General features: G+C 41.0%; 1 protein-coding gene across 1 annotated transcript in view; it reads right to left on the bottom strand.

The window, feature by feature from the left end:
* LOC134659470 (uncharacterized) overlaps positions 1–12874 on the bottom strand; it is a 99603-nt gene that overhangs the window by 39407 nt on the left and 47322 nt on the right. Inside the window, exons 12-15 of the mRNA XM_063515111.1 lie at positions 7514–7716; positions 6928–6981; positions 1433–1512; positions 733–859 (exon numbers count right to left, since the gene is read on the bottom strand). Coding sequence (XP_063371181.1) covers positions 733–859; positions 1433–1512; positions 6928–6981; positions 7514–7716 — 464 coding nt within the window. The remainder of the gene's footprint in view (positions 1–732; positions 860–1432; positions 1513–6927; positions 6982–7513; positions 7717–12874) is intronic.

Consider the following 12874-nt stretch of genomic DNA (forward strand, 5'->3'; position numbering starts at 1 on the left):
GAGATGCGCCTCCGCTTCCTGCTGGGGCTGTCTCCGGGCTTGGAGGACGCTCGCCGTCGGACGAGCCCTCTGGACACTCCTACTGTACCGATCACTGAAGCATCTACCTGAAGGGCGATGCCGGGAGATGCGCCTCCGCTTCCTGCTGGGGCTGTCTCCGGGCTTGGAGGACAGCTCGCCGTGGGACGAGCCCTCTGGACACTCCTACTGTACCAATCACTGAAGCATCTACCTGAAGGGCGATGCCGGGAGATGCGCCTCCGCTTCCTGCTGGGGCTGTCTCCGGGCTTGGAGGACAGCTCGCCGTGGGACGAGCCCTCTGGACACTCCTACTGTACCAATCACTGAAGCATCTACCTGAAGGGCGATGCCGGGAGATGCGCCTCCGCTTCCTGCTGGGGCTGTCTCCGGGCTTGGAGGACAGCTCGCCGTGGGACGAGCCCTCTGGACACTCCTACTGTACCAATCACTGAAGCATCTACCTGAAGGGCGATGCCGGGAGATGCGCCTCCGCTTCCTGCTGGGGCTGTCTCCGGGCTTGGAGGACAGCTCGCCGTGGGACGAGCCCTCTGGACACTCCTACTGTACCAATCACTGAAGCATCTACCTGAAGGGCGATGCCGGGAGATGCGCCTCCGCTTCCTGCTGGGGCTGTCTCCGGGCTTGGAGGACAGCTCGCCGTGGGACGAGCCCTCTGGACACTCCTACTGTACCAATCACTGAAGCATCTACCTGAAGGGCGATGCCGGGAGATGCGCCTCCGCTTCCTGCTGGGGCTGTCTCCGGGCTTGGAGGACAGCTCGCCGTCGGACGAGCCCACGCCGCTGCCTTCCGCGGCACCCTCCAGGGGATTTGTGTCCTGCAACATTGAAGAATCACCATGTCTCATTCGCCTTGACAGATGGTTCAAGTAGCTGTAGGTAAAGTACTCACAACGTTTCCCACAAATAAATACAAATATGTACTTTAGATACCGTGGATATCAATACTTGTACTTGCCAGTACACGTTTTACCATCAAGATAAAGCAGGGGACCTAAATGTGTGAGATTGTATGTTAAATTGCCGTGGACATTAACGTAAGTACCTACACGGTATGCCAGTCCTGTACACGGTAAATAAAAGCGACTGAATATAATCTTATCCATTTAATAGGTCCCCTGTTTATGGTGACGATACAACCTGACGTTGCTGGAGACGTTCACATTACAGTAAAGTAAAGTATAAAAGGAGCCAATGAGGGAAAGACATTTGGGTCCGTATTTCTTTCAACTGAATTGTGCAAACGTATCAACAATCACCTTAATAGTTGAGTAAGTTTTGCCTTTACCACTACATTTAAAAGCCTGAGTTATGCAGCTTATCGCGCGTTTTCCACCCATCTTAAGCTATGGTTCCGTTCCTGCACTGTCTACTCAAAAAAATGAGCTTACCATATGATGATGGTGCGGGAGGTGGTGGTGCGGCGGGTGCGGGTCGGCGGAGGGGCCCGCGCCCGGGCTCAGGCGCAACTCTGGAATTCACATGGTGAAGCGTCAACAACAAGCCAAATCTTAGGGATTAGAGCCACCCCACTAGCTTCTCCTGAGCGTCAGCGTCTAGTCAACTCTATGGCTGCTGCTCGCCGCTACGTAGGCGCAACTGCGCAGCGACGCTATTTTCCATAGACGCCGACGCTCAAAAGAGCTGGGGTGGCCCCGATAAAGGCAGCTGTTTGATAGATAATGCAAGCAGTGTTCGGCATGGTAAGAAATGTTGAGCAAGTGTACCATAGGTATGAGTCAAGTTAGCAAGGCGACGAACTTTTAAATAAGTTTTCGATCTTTCCTTTGAATTTGATCGTTAAGGGGACGGTATATGACGTTTTCGATTTAGACCTCACTTTGTGCAATCAATTTGTTCAATGAATGATTAATAACTGCATTAAATTATACGCAAATCTGTTCACGAAGAAGCCGTGTACCGGCTCTTCACGCCATATTTTTTTTTATTTCCTGTAATTCTCTACAAATCGACACTAAAAGTGTCCAAAAATCAAAATATGGAGTTCCGTTTGAGCAAGACGCATTACAGTTTTGTCTTTGACAGTAATTGAGTTGTTGTGGGATTTTGAAGGCTAGATAACTAAACTACCAGATTATTATCTACTTATATTTTTACTCACAAATACAACACAGAAATTCAATCCCAAATGTAAACTTTCGTATAATTTCCATACATTGACGACATCACTCAAAACTCTTCTTCGAGTCAGATGGCCGTTGGCCTTGCATCGAAGCAGACGTGTACATCGTCATAGCTCGTTTTTGACATTAATAAAGACATTTCATCATATACGCATACGAAAATGTATACCAGTAGATAAATTGTATTTCATAAAATAGGGTAAATAAATATAATCACGTCGAGCTCCAGTCAAATTTTAAATGTGAGTTGTTGTTATTTACGGGTCGTAACGGTCGAAAACAGCAGTAAATTATCCTAAAACAATACGATTACAATCGAATTTAAGTAACTTGTTCCTTCAAAACCCGCTTAAAATGAAAAAAGTTTAAAAACTCGTTTTACTGATTGGGATTGATTTTCATTATGCTGGTATCAATTTTGCGTCATTATAAAAATGTATATGACTTCTGTACGTCAATGACTTTTGATGTCAATTAATTGTAATCTTGTATTTATGTTAGAGAATATTATATGTTCATTTAAATATTACTCATCTATTAATACGAAGCGTAATTCGTTTAATACCTAAAGACTTGCAGTGTCTACACCTACGTTCGTTCCGTCTATGTATGCGATTACGTAACGTGCTGTTCTGATAATCTTCAAGAATCAAGATAATTAATAACGGCAAGACCAGCATTTAGTACCAGCGAGTTTTGCGGATTTGGAGACCGAGATGAAGCTTACAGGCCAATATCGCTGCGGCCTGGCCTGCTTATTGTTATGTGTATAAATCGAATGTTATATTAATTTACTATAAAAAACAATGTTTTATTTCAATGACATTCTGTGCGTAGAGGTATGTATGTTTCGGTGATTATAAGAATTATGTCCACACAATAATCGTGCAAAGCAGAGACTGCATTATTTCTTTACGGTATAAGCGGTAAGGAAAAACTCATTGGTATCCTGGCTCGTACCAATGAGTTTTTCGGAACTTATGTACGAAATATCATTTGATATTTACCACTAGCTTTTCGGTGAAGGAGGAAACATCGTGAGGAAACCTGCATACTCGTAGTGCATACATTTGCGAAGAAATTCAAAGCTGTGTGTGAAGTCCCCAATCCGCATTGGGCTAGCGTTGAGATTATTGTCTATACAGGGTGGTCCAAACCGTGACGTCCAAAAATCGTGGGCTATCATAATGTACCCCATATGTATGTTAGCCGATTTTTCGTAGTTTTCAAGTTATGATTTTTTAAGCTTTTAACTTTTCCTATGTAGGTAATATTCTCCGACCGTCCATAGTCTGGGACCGGTCTGAAAACCAGCGCCGGGCACCTAGGCCCGGCACACGCTGAGACTGGAACCCTGTGCCTAATACAAAGATCTTCTCACTTTTGTTTTGTATATGATAACAACTGTTTTATTTTATTATGTAAGTAATTCTAACTCTATTTTATGTTCATGTATGTGGCAATAAACAATTCTTATTCTTATTCTTATTCCTATGAAATTCCGGGGTTCCCATACAGAGTGGCTGAAAAATAACTGCATTCCGTTGCCAGGGAGGTGTTGGGATTATACTGAGCAACTTTTACAACCTCCCTGGCAACGGAAATGCAGTTATTTTTTAGCCACTCTGTATGGGAACCCCGGAATTTCATATGAAAAGTTAAAAGTAAAAAAAAATCATAACTCGATAACTACGAAAAATCGGCTAACATACATGGGGTATATTCTGATAGCCCACGACGTGAGGAATCTAAAAAAAAATTTTTGGACGTCAAGGTTTGGACCACCCTGTATATAGGCTGAATTATTATTATTATTTATAGGCGGTACGGTACCGTTATTATTTATCAATACCGCTTCGTTTTGAAGGTACTATACCTGTTGAAATATAAAGTACGGTACCGGTATAAAATTGCAGCAGGTACAACAATTTTTTATAGGTGTACAGTCAGCTGCAGAGAAAAGGTACCACCCCTGCATACAATCTTCTATGCAGGGGTGACCTGCAGCTGACTGTACCTAAACCATCACTGACCGAGCGTAGGCGAAGGTCTCCGTTTCAGCTTGGGCAAAAATACTTTCGTTTGTTCGAATGTTCTCCTTTGCATATCACATTTCTCAAATATCTCGAGAAAATTTGTAAGCAGGTTCGGTAGTTGGATATAATTACTCGGTTTCTTTTTTTTTTATAAGTTCTAATAGGCAGAGATTGGCATAAAGGACTTAAGCGACAGTAGGGTCTGTGGTACTTAGACCATTGTGATTATTCGTAGTGTCCGACCGAAGATTCGGTTTCGGTTTCGGTTTCGGCCATAAAATCATGTTTCGGCCGTAGTTTCGGTTTCGGCCAAAAAACGGCCGAATCTTTCGGCCTGGCCGAAACATACGAAATAGTACTTCGTATTATGAAACTAAACTATGTGACAAAGACCAAAAGTTGGCGAGCAAGTAGGACAACAATATTTATATATACAGAAATTTGTGTTTCGGTCGGACACTAATTATTAGGTACTTACTGATTACGCTGCGCCGCGTGGAACGTGAGGTGCGTTGGGGTAAGTACATACAAATCATTCAAGAAAAAAATCCCTTTTAAGATCACTCGTGTGTCTGCCCCTAATAGACTAATTCAATTGAAATTTGGTACACATTTTTCACATATGACAAAGAGTCGGTGATCCAAAGATGGACTAGTAACGTAAATAAATAAACTTTTAACTTTGCGGCCATTTTTTTGTATCGTGTGATATATCAGATATTAAATTGTAAGATATTTACTAATAATAAGCATTGGTCACGTAAATTATTTTTAGTCTTTTTTTGCAAGTATGAATGATATAGAACATTATTTCAATTATTTTTAAAATTAAGCCTATCCAAAGGCGACTTGGAAGATGTGTCATGGGGATCTATATTCGTTGGGTGAAAAACAAGTTTTTTTGTCTAATTATCGTTTAAAACACAATCGATCGGCAATAACGCGGGCACATAAAACAAAAAACTTCTTTTTTCACTCATAAAACTCCTTAAACCTAATAAGAGCTAAACAAAAACAAGTGCGAGTCGGACTCGCATTCTAAGGGTTCCGTATATTAAGTCCGTCTCACGCTTGACTGCACATTTCTTATAGATTTTCCTGACATATATAGGTAAAGAACTACTTTGTGTATTTTTTCAAAATTTTAGATCCAGTTGTTTCGGAGAAAGTGGGCGGAGAATGATCATTTTTTGCCTATTTTCATGAATAACTGCTGAACTATTAATCCTAAAATTATAAAAAAAGTTATGTTTGAGATTCTTACAATGAGCTCTTTTATTTGATATATAACACTATATAGTTTAAAAAACATATTTTTTAATTTTTTCATTTACCCCCCCCCCCCCCCCAAAAATGGCTACCGTATTTCAAATTCTCTAAAATACATTTTATTTACGTTACACGTCCATCTTTGGGTCACAAATTTACATTTGTGTGCCAAATTTACATATGTGTGCCAAATTTCAACTGAATTGGTCCAGTAGTTTCGGAGAAAATAGACTGTGACAGACGGACGGACAGACAGACAGACGCACGAAGAATTATATGTATATGCACTTATCCCAACGCACCTCTCGTTCTACGCTGCGCGGGGTTCATTGCCGCTCCTACCGCCGTAAGTGTAAGTACAACTACATCATCAAGGCTACGATCGAAGATAATCAGTTCAGCACTGAAATAATAGCGGTGGAATGCCAGTATAATATTTAATTATTTATTTTAATTTTATAAATTTAATAGCAAAATAAATAGCGAATATAGGATACTCGTACAAGTAAATCTGTAAAGATCTTAGGGGTACATCAGCCGACATATATTATTAAATTTTATTTTGTCGGCCTTAATTAAATTTCCACCCTGCCGAAACTTTATTTATTTAAATTTTTAATTGAATTGATTTTTCGCCTTATGAATAACCGTATAGAGTAGTAAATAACATTTTACATCTGACTTAATGACATCTGGGTTTATTCGGTTTAACTTTACAAAACGCGTATCTCGACAAAGCCATAATATGCAGAAAATAGTTAACAATCAAATGAATTAAATTAGAATTTAAATACGTCACGTGTGACATGAACAGACAAGGAGAGCAAGATTTAATGTATTGTTTCTCTTTCTTCTTTCAATGGAACGTTTTTACAGTTTCTGTTCCTCAAAAGAGGTCAGTGGTTAACACTAAACTCAAAACGCAATCTTAAAAAAACTTGATGGGTCAATGACCTGTCCCAGTAAAGTGAGGTAGTGTGCGTGAAGTGCGCTTGTGTGTGAAATGGGGTAAATTGACAGAATCTGAAAATTTACCCACCTCTACCGTCACCGTAGCAAAGTGCGCGTCCTCTGAACAGTTGACAGCAGGAATGTCAGAATGTCAGAAGGAAATAAATATATGTAGGTATGTCATTAGGGTTGCCAACCGTACTATATTATATAGTATTGTACTATATTTTGGCTCTCTGTACTATATACTTTTGGAAAAATATATAGTACGCTATAATACTATATTTCCGATTAAACGTATGTTACACTTATGTTTAGTATTTTATCTAAAAGTACCATATTTTTTTGGAATGTACTATATTTTTGATGCCCTATTCTGGAAAATACTATATTCTACCAAAAAATAGTTGGCAACCCTATATGTCATGGAAGAAATAAGATGAGGAAGATATCAGTGTAACTTGTCTGATGTATGTCGATGTATACCTGATCTGCGTCGCTCGGCGGGCGCGGCGCGCCGCGAGCCGCCGGCGCCGCCCCCTGAAGACCGACAAGCACTTAAAAACATCCTAAAACCCCCTGCCCCGTATTGTACTGGATGGACAGATACCATAGCGTATATACTGTAGATAGTATCAGAAGATGTGGCAAAATATACGCTCGCCGTCGGCAAAGCGTTCGTCCTTACCCAAACCCAAATGGTCGCCCGCTTTGTGGATTTAGTGGAATTTTGCTTCTAGGCATCGAATGAACTGCCGAGTTTTCTCTGTAGAATTTATTCGAGAGTCGATGGTATCGAGGTATCGGGTTCTTAAAAAAAGTCCTGTACAGGTTTTTAAAGATACCTCTGGAGATGCAAGCTGTCTGTACGTCTGTAGTAATTAAATAAATCACATCATTATGTCGGTTTAAGGCAGATATGGAAAGCTATGCCCCTGCATTTTTCATACCACCCTGCCATCTTAATAGGTATTGAATTGCAAGGCCGAGGTAGACCATGATTTCCATCTTAACAACCGTTAAGTGCTAATTTTAACTGACTGTCAGTGTTTGTTACTGTTACTCCACTCACCGATGCTAAGTCTCCTCGGTTCAGGCCGGTTCTCCCGCTTGCCCGGCGCATGGGGCGCATGCGGGTGCGGGCCGTGCGGGCCGTGCGCGTGCGGCCCGTGCGGACCGTGCGGCACGTGCGGACCGTGCGGCACGTGCGGACCGTGCGGCGGCGGGGACTGCGCCGCGCAAGCTTCCTTAGGGCTGCCGGCACTGCTGCCATCACTGGAACAATAAGATGTATAGATTATATGTTTGTTTTATGAGCTTGGTTCATGGACTTTTAACGTGGAATTATGAAGAACTATTAAAAAAATTAAAAGGAAAAAAAAAATTAAAAATATTTATTCAGTAGCTTAAAAAACAAATTACAGTATCTGCACTGGTGCCTCTTTTTAAGTGAGAATACACTTGTGCTAAGAGAACACCGCTCTTCTACGCGGTTAGTTTACAATAAGTATCTTAGGAATAATATTCCTATTAGTTATCCAATGCTTCTTAACGCGGACCACTGGTGTTCGCCGAGAAGAAGTGCTTCGGGGATATGAGCGTTTTCCAAAAAAAATGTACATTTCATTAATGTCTTCAAAATATTGACTTCTTGGGCTCATTTTATTGAGAATCAATTGTACATTCACGCCTCATACAAATAGAAAAAATATTCATACAAAAATGTGACGATCTGGAAAGGAAATCTTGGGACACATTTTTTCATGTATGAGGCGTGAATGTACAAATGATTCTGAGTAACATGAGCCCTAGAAGTCAATATTTTGAAGACATGAATGAAATGTACATTTTTTTTTGGAAAACGCTCACATACAGGGTGTTTGGTACATCGTTTGCCATATTAAAATGGCAGGTTGAATAATTTGCTATTGTCTCATGCCTAGAAATAAAAATTACGCACGTTTTTTTCAGCTCTACGCCAGTCTTTCGTAAATTTCAAATTCTTAGGTACGTGCGCATGCAGATAGAGCCCTTCAAAAATGGCCAAAATGGCCTAATTGACTATGCCGCAATGAGAGGCGTGCTATTCAAAACTGACATCAATTAGTCAAAAAAGCAAAACGGTCCGACACAGATAATGTCATAATCATTTAGATTTCCAAATTTGGTTACGATTGGTTAAGTTTTGGAGGAGGAAACAGTCGAGTACGAAACCTCGATTTTTGATATTTTTACGTAGGATTTTTCGCCTTGTCCTTATCGCACTAGTGTTAGGAGCCGCTTCCGTTAGCGAGACGGGTATATTTACCTAAAATATTTAAATCTTAGCTCCTGTTGGCTCTTAAGTTAAGTTTAGTATTTAGTGCATTAGTGCATAGCATAATATTTATGTTTAAAACTTAAAAATGAGCGCGATCTCGCCAACAAACTGCAATCGCAGTTTGGCGAGGAATATAAATTGTTAAAAATTGTTGTGTACTTTGTGATAAATAAAAAAAAAAAAAAAGATGGGGTTAAAAACAATGAAGGAACGCAGCAGTGATAATTTAAGACCTTACGACACTGTAATAAGATCGAATGGTTTAACTATGTCATCAATGGGAACATCAATATTCCTGAGTATTAATATGCCTTATATCTATTCTAATACGGTGTACAAATGATCAATTAACTGTGTCGTAGTTAACCAGCACCGTCAACCGTTCGAACAAAGGCGTGACGTCACCATGACGACATCGCGGAAGCCACGACGCTTATAATAAGCGACGTAATGACATAGTGTTATTTTGTTTCTTATGTCGTTTTATGCCGAAGAGTTTATTTAGCTGATGTTGCGATGAATACGGTGCCGCCCAGAGACCTATAAAAACGTCTCCTGTTGCATTCTAATTTGAACTTTATGTTGACAAAATAAAATTTCATTTTGCTTGGCAAGGTTTGACGTATGGGCGGCTAGAGGATAAAAGTATAGTATAGGTTTCGCTTTTTGAGAAGAGGCGAAAGAAATGATGAAGAATGAATGGAATCACATCAACTTAAAAACCTGGTGAAATATCTATAGCAGGAAATGACACATACATAAAGACTGAACCACACCCAGATGCGTAATGTAGCATCAGCACGGTTTCAGTTCCCTGCGTAAATGTAGTGCGTACACTAATTGTAATATATGAAATTATATGACAAACGATGCATCGCGTGCGTTACGTGGTGTCTGCATTAGGTATTACCATCTCACTCTAACAGCGATGCCTTCCGCTCTTGCAGGACTGCAAGCAGGGCCAAAACCGAACAGTTAAAGTATAGATAGAGGCTAATCCTGGTTTTTAGGGTTCCGTACCCAAAGGGTAAAAACGGGACACTATTACTAAGACTCCGTTGTCCGTCTGTCTGTCACTATCAGGCTGTAACTCATGAACCGTGATAGTTACAGTTGAAATTTTCACATATCATGTATTTCTGTTGCCGCTATAACAACATATACTAAAAACTAAATAAAATAAATATTTAAGTGGGGCTCCTATACAACAAACGTGATATTTTTTGCCGTTTTTTGCGTAATGGTACGGCACCCTTCGTGCGCGAGTCCGACTCGCACTTGGCCGGTTTTTATTGAAATAAATAAGTAGTAACAGTTAGGTATTGTGGGTGGAATGCAATCATTAGCTCTTCTATAATGACGTCAAAGCGTTAGTTTTACGCTGATGCTTGCGCGCATGGCACTATTATGCACTTATTTACTCGTACGTCATGAAGCGTTATAGGAAGAGGCTAACTAGGTAGGTGACTGTCTACCAGTCAACCTTTCAGTCAACCAAAGCAAAAGAGATACTGTACAACTTGTGCAAATAGAAATAGTAGTTTGTGTTACAAGGTATCAAAATGATATATTTCCGTCAAGGGCGTAGATTCAAGTGTTAACGCCCAAGACGAAATAATTTTGATACCGTGTGACATTTGGGATATACTGCTTTTCACATCAACTATGAGGAAAATAAAAAAATCTTAGTATTGACACAATCTGATGCTTAAACAAATTATTTAAGCTAAAAAAATAATGTGCAAAAAATTTTAAAAATAGTGTGCTAGAACAGAAAAGTGTTACATTGTACCCTCCTAGCAGGGAGGAAAAGTGCCACTTTGATCCCTCCTAGCAGGGAAGAAAAAGCTCTTTTCCGAATAGGTGGTGTGAAAATTAAATTATTCTATTCTATTCTATACAATAGGCATACTTGCAAGGAGGTTTTTTATATGTGACTATGTAAGTACATAATAAACAAAAACCGGCTAAGTGCGAGTCGGACTCGCGCACGAAAGGTTCCGTATACGCAAAAACGGCAAAAAAATCACGTTTGTTGTACGTTGTATGGGAGGTATCACGGTCCATGAGATACAGCTAGACAGACAGACGGATAGAGGAGTCTTAGTAATAGGTTCCCGTTTAAACCCTTCGACATTTTTACTTTTCGTTTGGCGTTTGTCGATCCTCCTTATGCCCATCATACAAAAAAATGCCTGTTGAATTTGAACTCAATAATGATGGAAATATGGTTGATTTTTTGTTGTTTTGAAATCGGGTAGGCTAATAGAACAAGTTGAAACGCTGTAGGCTTAGCGCGTTCCCCTTTTATTAACATACTTAGAAAAAGACGGGTAGTCTATCTCGCCGCGAGATACTGTCGCGCCAATCATGTGCTAGGCCTACTGGGGCCCGTTTCTCAAAAGCTTGTAACTTGTACGAGTAATACAAGTGGAAGTCCCATTCTAACAAAAGCTGTCAAAAAGTGACATCCGCTTATATTACAAGTTACAAGCTTTAGAGAAACGGGCCCCTGGTCTTGTAACATAGGCCTTTATAAAGAGCGTGCGATCCCCGCATTCGCGAACGGAAGTGGGCCACGAAACTGGTGTGATGCGGTTTCGCAACGAGCTGCGATTTGGGCAGCTCTCTCCGCTTTCCAAAGTTACGCCACCGCCCTCGTGGGCCCGTCAAAGCCCCGCGATAAGATTGATAAGCGGACAACGTGGCCTTTTTTCAGGCGCTTTTTTTGGACAGTCAAAAGTTTCTCCAAAGTTTCTCCTCAAGAATCGATTTTCGTGTATAAGAAGGTATAAGCCCGGGGTGAGAAAATGTTTGGGGAGTAAAACAAATCAAACGCGTTAGTTACCTGCGCAAATAGGGCATTATCTATGAAAAGGGACCTTATTGTCGATGGCGCTTACGCCGCACAGCGTCGCGCGGCATTGTATTTATATCGGAGCATCGTTAATAATGACGTAAGCGCCATCGAAAATAAGGTCCCTTTTCATTGATAACGTCACAAATTATCTTACGCATCCCCTAGCACCGGCTGCATGGAAACACTTTATTTAAGTATTCAATGTCAACAAATAACAACTGTCAATTTGCGGACTTTACCTACACTTAACATGCCTTGCGATAAGATATCGTAACTATCGTAAGATACCAAAATATATTACAGCTTCGTATCTGGACTCTGTCAAATAGTGCGTAAAAGATATCGTAAGATCCCGTATCTTACGGTATCTGCCGATATATTATCGCTCGGTCCCGGGCTTCACTGCATAGTAAAAAAAACAAAGTCGCTTCCCGCTGCGCAGAATAAATCCCGCTGTCTGTCTGTCCCTATGTATGCTTAGACCTTTAAAACTACGCAACGGATTTTGATGCGGTATCTTTTAATATATAGAGTGATTCAAGAGGAAGGTTTATTTTGTTAACCCGTGCGAATCCGGGGCGGGTCGCTAGTTAGGTAATGTGCTTAAGATTTCTTCATCGTAAAAAATACTTAGCTCTCACCGGCTTCCAGAGTCACGCCACCGCTCTGAAAGTTGAAAACTTGGCGGCGCGGGCCTTTCACGTTTCTTCAAACGTGGCCAACAAACACACGGCCCGCGTGACGGTTGCGCATTCGGGGTGTCACGCGCGCGTTACTATACTCTCGCTTTCCAAAGTTACGCCATCGTCCTCGTGGCCCTGTCACGTGTCCAACACGATTTTAAAAGTCTTACCTCTTTTAGGAAAGGATTGTGAATTATGATTTATAATTTTAGCTGTTTAATCCTTGTTTTTATGTCCCAGATTGTATGTACAGTCAGCTGTAGATAAGATTTGTCAAGGCGCTAAAGTGCGTGATCATATATTTTTGGGCGCCTTCGGCGCTCCGATATATCTGATGGTGGCGACTGAACGACCGATCTGTCATTTTATTACCTATATGGTTATTTATGGGACACAGTAAACAAAGCTTTATTTACCTATCTTTTTAGGGTTCCGTAGCCAAATGGCAAAAAACGGAACCCTTATTAGGGTTCCGTAGCCAAATGGCAAAAAACGGAACCCTTATAGATTCGTCATGTCTGTCTGTCTGTCTGTCTGTCCGTCTGTCTGTCCGTCTGTCTGTCCGTCCGT

This window comes from Cydia amplana, chromosome 25 (genome assembly GCF_948474715.1).
Source record: "Cydia amplana chromosome 25, ilCydAmpl1.1, whole genome shotgun sequence".
Taxonomy (NCBI): domain Eukaryota; kingdom Metazoa; phylum Arthropoda; class Insecta; order Lepidoptera; family Tortricidae; genus Cydia; species Cydia amplana.